The sequence below is a fragment of the Primulina eburnea genome, chromosome 18, assembly GCF_022965805.1.
Source record: "Primulina eburnea isolate SZY01 chromosome 18, ASM2296580v1, whole genome shotgun sequence".
In the NCBI taxonomy this organism is placed as follows: Eukaryota; Viridiplantae; Streptophyta; class Magnoliopsida; order Lamiales; family Gesneriaceae; genus Primulina; species Primulina eburnea.
This window is the reverse complement of record NC_133118.1, coordinates 27538281-27549826: the sequence shown is the minus strand read 5'-3', so window position 1 is coordinate 27549826 and position 11546 is coordinate 27538281. Positions and strand designations below refer to the sequence as shown.

The 11546-nt window shown below is 33.6% G+C and overlaps 2 protein-coding genes across 2 annotated transcripts; one reads left to right on the top strand and one right to left on the bottom strand.

The window, feature by feature from the left end:
* Nucleotides 1-3573: 3573 nt before the first annotated feature.
* LOC140819563 (uncharacterized) lies at nt 3574-4811 on the bottom strand. Its single transcript, XM_073179702.1, has 2 exons — nt 4608-4811; nt 3574-3929 (listed from the first exon to the last, which is right to left on the bottom strand). The coding sequence occupies exons 1-2, from the start codon at nt 4710-4712 to the stop codon at nt 3843-3845; spliced, it is 192 nt and encodes a 63-aa protein (XP_073035803.1). The 5' UTR covers nt 4713-4811; the 3' UTR covers nt 3574-3842.
* Nucleotides 4812-6493: 1682 nt separating this feature from the next.
* LOC140819724 (ABC transporter B family member 15-like) lies at nt 6494-11126 on the top strand. Its single transcript, XM_073179905.1, has 7 exons — nt 6494-6846; nt 6935-6989; nt 7061-7245; nt 7354-7811; nt 7899-8439; nt 8517-10471; nt 10552-11126. Exons 1-7 carry the CDS (start codon nt 6664-6666, stop codon nt 10928-10930), a joined length of 3756 nt encoding a protein of 1251 aa, XP_073036006.1. The 5' UTR covers nt 6494-6663; the 3' UTR covers nt 10931-11126.
* The last annotated feature ends 420 nt before the right edge of the window (nt 11127-11546 follow it).

Sequence of the window (11546 nt, the reverse complement as noted above, 5' to 3'; positions counted from 1 at the left end):
TTATAAATAATTTATTTTTATTCAATCCGACTCATTTCCCTTTGTCTTCCTGTTATTATTTGACGGTAATGTATAAATTTAAGTAACTAAAATTAAATTTAAAGTAAATTAAAATAATAATTAGTTTGATTGAGTTAAATACACTATTAATGATCTTATTAAACTAAGATAAAAAATGAATTAAATAACACCATTAACATGACAAATTGTAAAACAAAAAAAATAATATAATAATAAGCCACAAATGAAAGTCATATACTTAATAGATTAATAATAATAATAGATAATATTATTTAGTAATATGTATTTAGCATCATATATTGAAAATTGATTAAAAAAATATGTATTAATGATTATTATTAAATGAAGGTAAGGATAGATAGATATAAATATATATAGATTATTTATAATGTTTTTTCACAAAACAAATTTTAATCTCGGCTATTGAATTTAAAAGTTTAGTAATTAGTAAATAAATAATAAGGATAAGGATTAAAAGTTTAGTAATTAGTAAATAAATAATAAAGATAAGGACAAAAGAGTAAATGTATAATTGTTTATTTATAAGGTTTTTTCACAAAACAAATTTTAATCTCGGCTATTGAATTTAAAAGTTTAGTAATTAGTAAATAAATAATAAGGATAATGATTAAAAGTTTAGTAATTAGTAAATAAATAATAAAGATAAGGACAAAAGAGTAAATGGATAATTGTAATTAATAATTAATTAATAAGGATTGAATTTAAAAGTTTAGTAATTAGTAAATAAATAATAAGGACAAGGACAAAAGAGTAAATGCATAATTGTAATTAATAGATAATAATAAGGATAAGGACAATAGAGTAAATGACAAAAGAGTAAATGCATAATTATAATTAATAGATAATTATAAGGATAAGGACAATAGAGTAAATTCACAATTCAATATGTATATTTATATAGATATAGATAGATATATATATATTATTTTCGAAATAGAAAATCATTATTTTGTGGCCGTTGTGCAATGATCGACCCAAGTCTGGGCCGACCATTGATTTTTTTATATAAATACCCCACACCCCTATATGTTTTCACACAATTATCTCAATCTATAATTCTCAATATCCAGTCTTAATCTCGATTATTGATTTATTGTTCATTTATTTTCTTAATTACTTCATTTTATATTTACAAAATTGGCTGGATCAAGTCGTAGGGTTGGTAAAAGAAATGGAAAGAACATAATGCCTACGTTTGAGGATAACGATTTTCCTTGATTTAATGCCGATGACCATGATATTGATTTTTCCTATGAGGAAAAATGTAAAGAACATGAACAAGAGACTCAACAGACACATCATCATCAGAGTCAAGAAAAGTATGAGCAGTTTGATGACGCATAAAACTCGAGCAGTGCATCGCCACACATCTAATATCTTCACTAAACATTTCGAGAAAGTGACGGTTCCCTCCGATGAATTGCCAACCAAATGTAAATATTGTTTGAAAAGTTAAAATTTCAACAAGAAGATGGTTATAAAACTTTTAACACGGCATGTCGAGAAAAATTATCAGGTGGAAATTGGTATTGATCTTTCTGAAACTCAAATTCCGGCGTTATCGTTTCAAACACGTAATGATTCTTAACCTTTTAAAATTTTTGAATCTAAATTTAGAGAAGAAACAATTAAATATTTTGCGATTGAACAAATTTCTTTTAGTTTGAGTGATAAATTATCTGTTGAAAATAAGCTTTTCAACAAGTGCAGATCCATCTACTAGACATATTCCACGAAATACACTTAAAAAAATTAGTTGTTGAACAACATAAAAGAATTAATTAAAAAGTTTACTTGTTTATTTGTATTCGATATTTGGAGTGATCATTGGCAAAGATGTTTATATATGAGTATTATATATCATTTGATTGATAGTTCTTGGAACATTATGCTTGTATATAGATGTTTTAACGAATTACACGAAACAAAATATTTTTCAACTATATTTCTTATTTTAGAAGAATATAATATAACTTCTCAAGTTTATTCAATTTCTACTGTGCTAGTACAAATATTTTTAGTAATAAAGACTTATTAAAATATATAAACTGTCACCAGGTTCATTTTTTTTCATATTAGATGTACATGTCATATTTTTTAAATTTATATGTTCAAGATGGACTAAAAAAAAACTTATAATCACATATTAAACCAATTTCTTTTAAAAATTTGATATTTTGGAATCAACAAGAAAAAAGCTACTCCAATTTTGTATTAATTTAAAAATAGGTCCATACATGATAAGATATATTTATTTATTGAAAAATAATATTGACAACATCATACACGTATGCCTTGTATATGTAATATCTATTTGTAATCAAAATGTTAATATAGCGTACTAATTATTTTTCTTGGAGTCAATTGTTTACTTGAGTAATTGAATTTGAGTTTAATTCATTTGCTTTGGAATCCAATTTTATGATACTGATGTTCATATATGATCTCGAGTTCGTGAGCTCCTCTCATACAAATAAAATATTAAAGCTCGCAAGTTATTAAATTAAACCAAAGTAATCCGAGTTCAAAATCGGCTATAGCTCAAAATATTCATGCATCTTTGAGCAATTTCATATGGAAACTGAATAATATTATAATTCATATGAAAAAGATTGATACTCTACTCGATTCATTCGTATCCTCGTGGTGGTGATTATCTGACACCAACGTCTCAAATTCACATCAATTTCAAAATATAGGCTTCAATAAAACACGAGGTACTACATTGAAACCTACCTTTTAAAAAGACGTCGAGGGAACCTCAGCGAATTATCCAATCATTATCACATCGAATACGCACACCGGAAAAGCATATGCATGGATGAATAACTTCACCGGTATCAGATGGAGGCACAAAACAGATACAGCAGAATCTCCACGTTCAGTAATGTATCATGTGCATCATGACTACTGATACCTAGAGTCATAAGCAAGTAACATAAATCAAACGTTGCATCGATCGGTATGATTCACCAACGAGGTTTCGAGACAAGGGCTCGTATAACAAATTTGACAATGTCCAACTATCAATGTGATTATGATGTTGAGATCATCACTCTGCTACAAACACGTATGTCCACATTCTGGTGAAAGTTCATAATTTGCGCAAGATAAAACAACATACAGCTAACAATAGTAAATGAACCATGCAATAAAATACATTACATATGAAAAGTATGCTACTAAATTTACAAGGGCAATATACAAATCACTTTCTTTTTTACTCTTTTCTTAGCTCTAATCCTTCACACGGGAGTCGATAAACTGTACACCAGATTAAACCTAGAGTTAACGGTATATACAAAGGTGAATGAATTCTTACATGAAAAATGACTCCTCATCTTGACATGCATCTACCAATGAATATCACACATGTTTACTGAGACATGTATAGAAAAAAATTTGAATGCAGTAGAAGGTACCGAGGCTTAACCATGCAAACAAGATAGTCCAGTAGTCGTGCAATGAAATAGCTAGGGAACTGGAATCACACAGATTCATATACCACAAGAGGATAGGTGACTATTCCGAAAAGAAAGTATCAATCAATCAACGCCAAGAAATTCTCATATTCATCATTTTAAAGCCACTCATGAGCACGGCAGCTGGAAACAACAGTCTATCAAGTGCACAAACTTAACATTGCTTGAAAAATCCAAAACCAAAGTACATGCTGACAAAATATGTCGCGTAAGACAGTTATTCTTTATGAGAATTGAGCAAATAGATATGGTTTTAAAATTCAAACAAAGATCATAAAACGGCCATCGTGCCTGATCAGTTGAAAACCCCTTACGAGTTTATGCAAGAGAGTCCTTTTCTCTTTGTTGTTGGTATAGCTCCTCTCTCATTCTCCTTATCTCAGTTTCTTTCTCCATTTTCTCCTTCTAAAGTAACATCAACAGATAAGAAAGAAACGAACTTGGATCAGTGAATTACTTTAGAATTAACAGTATCTTGACAATAAGTTTCATAAATGAAGATCAAAATTCGTAACATCCCACATTCCCCACTTTCCCAGCTCAAATGTATGATTTTCGCTTCCCAATTCTATTACAACACTACATACAAATATTATCAAACTTGTGTAAGATGGTCTCACGGGTCGTATTTGTGAGACGGATCTCTTATTTGGGTCACCCATGAAAAAATATTACTTTTTATGCTTAAGAGTATTACTTTTTATTGTGAATATGGGTAAGATTGACCAGTCTCACAGATTATGATCCGAGATCGGTCTCACATGAGACCCCCTACAAATTAATAATAGTTTTCTTAAGCATTTGAAAACATTACCTTAATTATCTCACTTTTCTGCTTCCCCTTGAACAGAAACACTCGGGAAAACAAAATATTCTAATTATGTTTCTAATATATCAAGGACGACTCAGAAATGCACCATTCAAGAAAAAAAAACCCAAATCCAAAACCTAAATCAGAACAATGATCCTTATTTAATCAAAACAACACGTTAAAGAATATAGAACTAAAAACCCATCAAAATTCTAGCCAGAAAGGAGCAAAAAAAAAAAGAAGCAATGGAATACAAATTCAGAGAGACACACCTTCTCGTCCTGGCGAAGGGCAATATAGACATGGACTTTATCCATGGTCTGCCAGAAAACGAAGGCTGCGAATGACATACCAAAGAATGTCGCCACTTTCACCATCTACGAAATCTAGCGAATTCAACACTCAAATCCTCTCAGGTGGAAGATCGAAATCGAATTTGCTTCAAATTGCCCAGTACAATTAATATTTTTAGCATATTCTTTATATATATATATTTAAATTATTTTGTTTCATCAATTATCTATTTATAAATCTATTAATATATTTATAACGAGAACAAACGTTTGTCGTTTTATAAAAAAAATATAGTAAATAATAATGAAATAATTTTAATTTTTTAAACTATATAACAATTCAAGTGATTTATATAATATATCAATTCATTAAAAATTGACTTACTCAATTCATATTAAGAGTATGTTTCTTTTGAGACGGTTTCATAAATCTTTATTTGTGATATGAGTCAACTCTATCGATATTTATAATAAAAAATAATACTCTTAGCATAAAAAATAATATTTTTTCATTAATGACCCAAATAAGAGATATGTCTCACAAAATACGGCCCGTGAGACCGTCTCACATAAGTTTTTGCCGCTTGTTAATTATTAATGTAATAGTAAATCAAATCACTAAATCCCCATTCTCATACTTTAACATGTTTCATATAAAATGATAACAAATAAATTTAATTTTTTTTAAAAATATTAATTATAATGTCATACATATATTTAAATATTAAAATTGTTTCTAATAAACAAATAAATAATAAGAAGTACCTAAATTTTCTACCAAAAGGGAAAATCACCCCAGGGCCGGATCTAGGATGTGGAAACTGGGGGGCCGCTTAGTTTATTTTGCGACGGTTTTTCAGCTACCGTCGCTATATAGCGACGGTTTTTGAAAATCCGTCGCAACATTTGCGACGGTTTTGGTTAAAACCGTCGCTAAGCCAAAAAAAAGGTTTGAACTCGGGCGGATCAAACGTTTATAATTGGCTTTAGCCACTGAGATACATGGACGTATCGTTCATTTTGGGGGGAGCCATATGTATATATATCTGTTTATATATTTAGTTTAAAAAAAATTAATATATACTAAAAACTTTTTTTAAATTTTTTGGGGGGACCGTGGCCCCCGTTCGCCCTACACTAAATCCGCCCCTGATCACCCCCACAAAATCCAAGCCGCCCTAGTGCTATTTGACGAACAAAAAAATATACATATATTTAATCCACCAATGAATTCTGTTTCTGTCTATGTGAAAATTACAAGCACAAATGTTATGCCTCAACAAACAACCTCGCTGACATTTGGCCAAATAATTAGCCCCGCAGAATGTTTTTATATAAAAAAACTAAATAAATAGTCGATTTAGGAATGTATTGAGATAAAATAATAATCTATGTTGAATAAAACGATCGAATCATAACGCTGAGGCCGTTATATTGTTTAAAAGATTTGAGTTGCACAACAAAGATTAATATCATTGCAAAAAATACATTTATTGAGTGATAGATTGTTGAGATCCAATAACTGTCATGCAGTTTAAAAAATTTGAGTCACACCATTACCACCAGCTATAATTTTTGGTAAAACAACAAACGGTTTTTTTATTCAAATCTCTCCTCTACGGAAAGAAATTTACATCATTGTACCACTGCGGGTTGTGACAACTATATATGAGTATCTGGTAGCAAAGGGATGAATTACATATAAAATATTTTCCTCCTCGAATGAATCCAACATAGAGAACTGTTAATAACTTGGTTTCTGAAGATACCCTTTAGTGAAAATCCACTGATTTTAGCTGTATTCGATTCATAAAGTATCCAAAAGACTAGAGAATTATCCAAAATTCTCGCTGAAGTCATCCAAAAACACCATTAAATAAGGCCAAATGTTTCAGCTAAGGTTGCCGGCTAGCAAAACCGTAAACTAACTTTCATCTCATTTGATTCTCTGTCTTTTGCATGGTTTGCAGATTAGTCACACGGAGAATTTCGTGTATAAAAACATATATTGTTGGTATAAACTCTTGTGTAGGAAATGGGAGGTAAAGGTGGCCTTTTCAGGTACGCTGACGGCGTCGACAAGTTTCTGATGCTAATTGGCACCTTAGGGAGCTTGGGAGATGGGCTAATGTCACCACTTAATATGTTTGTTATAAGTGGTATCATTGATGAGTATGGAACTGCTAATCAGTCTATAGCTAACGAGGTGGTGGATAAGGTATATATTTTAATTTAGCAGAATTTTTGATTTAATTTTAGTTTTCTTTCGTGAGTTGTCGCTAGTTTTTTGCTGTTTTTTGGTGCAGTATGCACTGAGACTACTCTATGTTGCTCTTGGAGTTGGATTGTCAGCATTTCTTGGTATGCGGATCATGGTTTTTATAAATGCATTCTTGATTGGTTCTTTATCAAAATGTTGTATGCTTTTATAGAAGGATTATGTTGGACAAGAACAGCAGAGAGACAGACATCTCGTATACGAACCGAGTACTTGAAATCGGTACTTAGACAAGAAGTTGGTTTCTTTGACTGTCAAGATGCTTCATCCTCCACTTTCAAAGTAGTTTCAAGCATCTCTGCAGATGCACACTCGATTCAAGGTGTTATAGCAGAGAAGGTTTTATTTCCCTCTCGATCTTTGTTACACTACTTGTTTCCTTTAAAATTGGGTTGTTTTCCCTGATAAAATTTGTTTTGTTTTCGTTTTTTGGTTTCGCCGAGTTAGATACCTAACTGCCTAGCTGAATTCTCTGCGTTCATATTCGGCCTAGTGATTGCCTTTACACTTTCTTGGAGACTTGCCTTGGCTTCTCTCCCTTGTGCATTGTGTTTCATAGCTCCAGGAGTGGGATTCGGAAAGTTAATGATGAACACTGGGATGAAGAACAAAGATGCTTATGATGTTGCAGGTGGTATCGTGGAACAGGCAATATCTTCAATCAGAAGTGTTTACTCGTACGTTGGTGAATGTCAAACACTCGAAAGTTTCGGACGAGCTCTTCAGGAAAGTATGAATCTTGGCATTAAGCAAGGTCTCATGAAAGGGTTGATGATCGGTAGCATGGGGATTATGTTTGCTGCTTGGGCATTTGAATCGTGGGCAGGTAGCGTTCTTGTCCTTGAGAGAGGAGAAAGTGGTGGACGCGTGTTTATAGCAGCAGTTTGTGTTGTTCTTGGAGGACTGTGAGCACATTTTCTTGATAACAACACTGCTTTACTTTTATATCAAGTATTTGTATCGATTTCAAGCATTGTTTTGTATTACTACAGGTCGTGTATGAGTGCACTTCCTAATATTTCATTCATCGTAGAAGCATCAGCTGCTGCTACACGGATTTTCGAGATGGCAGACCGTGTTCCTAAGATAGACTCTCAGAATTCAAGAGGGAAAGTTTTAGGATATGTACATGGAGAAATCGAGTTTAAGGAAGTTTATTTCAGTTATCCATCAAGAATGGACACACCGGTTTTGCAGGGATTTAACCTTAAAATAAAAGCTGGAAAAACTTTTGGTCTGGTAGGAGGGAGTGGTTCTGGAAAATCAACAGTTATTTCATTGCTCGAAAGATTTTACGATCCTGTCAAAGGAGACATACTACTTGATGGACACAAGATAAATAGACTGGAACTCAAATGGTTGAGATCCCAGATGGGATTGGTGAATCAGGAGCCAATTCTCTTTGCAACATCGATAAAGGAAAATATCCTGTTTGGAAAAGACGACGCTTCCATAGAACTCGTTATAAATGCCGCTAAGTCTGCAAATGCACATGATTTCATTGTCAAGTTACCACTCGGATATGAAACTCAGGTAAAATATTAAGATTATGTTATATATCAACTTCTGGTGTAATTCATGCTCATAAGGTTCTGATTGTATGTCATCAGGTGGGGCAATATGGATTTTCATTGTCAGGAGGACAGAAACAAAGGATTGCTATAGCAAGGGCGTTGCTTAAAAATCCAAGAATTCTCTTGCTTGATGAAGCTACAAGTGCTCTAGATTCACAATCTGAAAGAATAGTGCAAGACGCCATTACTCAGGCTTCACGAGGAAGAACGACCATTGTCATTGCTCATCGTCTCACCACAATCTATGATTCTGACATGATTGTGGTCGTTCAATCAGGGAGAGTCATCGAATCTGGTTCGCATGATAAACTGATGCAATTAGGAGATAATGGAGTGTACTCAAAGATGGTGAAAATGCAGTCAACAATGCAGAATGAGGCATCCAGCCCTTACCGTTTCACAGATGAGAAACATGATAAAAACAATAAAGGAAGGATGAAAGATTATACTCCTAAATCTTATCACAGTGTAAGGTCAAGCTGGCAAAGCAGTCCTGTTTCACCATTTAGCCCTGCTTTAACTGTGAGTGTGGTTCCCTCGATACACATGCTTTCATATTACGAAAGTGACGATGAAAAGACAGACTACTCGTCCTCTCGAGATATCTCCTCTTGGCGCTTACTTAAAATGAATGCACCTGAATGGAGAAGAGCATTTCTTGGATGTTTAGGAGCAGCAAGCTTTGGAGCAGTCCAGCCTGTTAATGCTTGGTTCTTGGGATCGGTAGTCTCTCTATTCTTTTCAGATGACAGATCAAAAATAAAATCAGATATAAAATTTTACTGCATGATATTCTTATCTATAGGTGTTATCAGCTTCTTTGGCAATGTAATCCAACACTACAATTTCGCAGTCATGGGAGAACGGTTAACGAAGAGGATACGCGAGAAAGTTCTTGAAAACATTCTCACTTTCGAGGTTGCCTGGTTTGATCAGGAACAGAACACAAGTGCTGCGATCTGTGCACGTTTGGCCACAGAAGCCAGTGTGGTTCGATCCCTAGTCGGAGATCGAATGTCTTTACTGGTTCAGGTATTCACAAGTGCTTTTGTGGCTTTTACACTTGGGCTAATTCTTACATGGAGAGTTTCGATAGTGGTGATTGCTATACAACCATTGATCATAGCAAGCTTTTACTCGAAAAGTGTGCTAATGAAAGGAATGTCAGAAAGGGCACAAAAGGCTCAAAATGAAGGTAGCCAGCTAGCAAGTGAAGCAGTGGTTAACCACAGAACAATCACTGCCTTTTCCTCTCAAAACAAAATTGCCTCCCTCTTTGCGGAAACGCTTAAAGGGCCACGAACAGAAAGCATAAAACAATCTTGGATGTCGGGGATAGGCTTGTTCACTTCCCAATTTCTTACGACAGCTTCAGTAGCTTTAACATATTGGTATGGAGGAAGGCTAATGAACAAAGGATTAGTAAGCTCAGAGCATCTGTTTCAAGCGTTTTTCATCTTAATGAGCACGGGTAAGAGCATTGCAGATGCAGGAAGCATGTCGTTGGATATTGCGAAAGGGACCAATGCTATAAAATCTATCTTTGCTATATTAGACAGGAGAAGTGACATCGAGCCAGACAAGCCCGAGGGAATGAAGGTCAAGAAAGGACTAAAAGGCAACATAGAGTTGAACAACGTTTATTTTTCCTATCCCTCCAGGCCTGATGTAATTATCTTTCAAGGTCTTAATCTCAAGAATGAAGCAGGAAAGACGATGGCACTTGTGGGACAAAGTGGTTCAGGAAAATCTACGGTTATTGGATTGATTGAAAGATTTTACGATCCCATAAAAGGAACAATACTAATAGATCATCAAGATGTCAAAAACTACAACTTAAGAGACTTGAGATCACACATAGCATTAGTTAGCCAGGAACCCGTGCTTTTCACAGGAACCGTATATGAAAACATAGTTTACGGCATGGAGAACGCCACGGAATACGAAGTTATCAAAGCTGCAAAACTTGCTAATGCTCATGAATTCTTAAGGTATGCCATTTCTTGATTCATTGCATTAAAAAACACAGTTCATATTTCTTTTTTTTGATAATATTTTCGATAAATTTCAGTTCGTTGAACGAAGGATACAAAACTTACTGTGGAGAAAGAGGAGTCCAGCTATCAGGAGGACAGAAGCAACGCATAGCACTCGCTCGCGCAATACTCAAGAATCCGTCGATCCTTCTCTTGGATGAGGCAACCAGTGCTTTAGACACCATATCCGAGAACTTAGTCCAAGAAGCATTAGAGAAAATGATGATACGCAGGACTTGCATAGTCGTGGCTCATCGTTTATCCACAATACAGAAGGCGGATTGCATAGCTGTGATCAAGAACGGCAAAGTTGTGGAAAAAGGATCACATTCTGAACTTCTTGGTATTGGACACAAGGGTTCATATTATTCACTGATCAAGTCACAACATTGCCGTTCCTCTTACCAGCCATGACCTCGATTCCGAGCACGATTCGATATGTCAAATGTTTGGTTTTTTTTTTTTTGTATAACTTGGATGAGCTAAATGTATCACTAATCAAACCTCTTACATTTTCCATTTTCTATCAATTGGAAGACAAAGAAGATAGATAATGTTGAAAGTGTTATTACTATTATCTGTCTAATTCAAGATCTGTTTTCTGTTAATATTTCCATTTCTTGACTAAAACATATGATATTGCTACACATACTTGAATCTGCATAGGTAATAAACCATATTTGTTTAATGATTCCATTGGTGTTTGAAATTGAGAATATTGTGATGATGCTGACACCCTTGAGAAATAAATTCTAATTAGTTAATATTTTTTATCATTATTTTTAAAAAACGTCCCTTTTATTAATTTTATTTTTGAGTAGGTCTCTTGTGAGACGGTCTCACGAATCTTTATCTGTGAGACCTACAAATATTCACAATAAAAAGTAATACTCTTAGCATAAAAAGTAATAATTTCTCATATATGACCCAAATAAGAGATCGGTCTCATAAAATATGACCCGTAAGACCGTCTCACATAAGTTTTCGTCAAATCATTATAATTGGTACTATCATATAAAAAAAATTCATT

Coding starts and splice junctions, on each gene's coding strand:
- LOC140819563 (XM_073179702.1), bottom strand. CDS start 4,712: ATGGTGAAAGTGGCGACATTCTTTGGTATGTCATTCGCAGCCTTCGTT. Junction 3,930..4,607: donor CCCTTCGCCAGGACGAGAAG/GTGTGTCTCTCT, acceptor ATGTTACTTTAG/AAGGAGAAAATGGAGAAAGA.
- LOC140819724 (XM_073179905.1), top strand. CDS start 6,664: ATGGGAGGTAAAGGTGGCCTTTTCAGGTACGCTGACGGCGTCGACAAG. Junction 6,847..6,934: donor CTAACGAGGTGGTGGATAAG/GTATATATTTTA, acceptor TTTTTGGTGCAG/TATGCACTGAGACTACTCTA. Junction 10,472..10,551: donor AATGCTCATGAATTCTTAAG/GTATGCCATTTC, acceptor GATAAATTTCAG/TTCGTTGAACGAAGGATACA.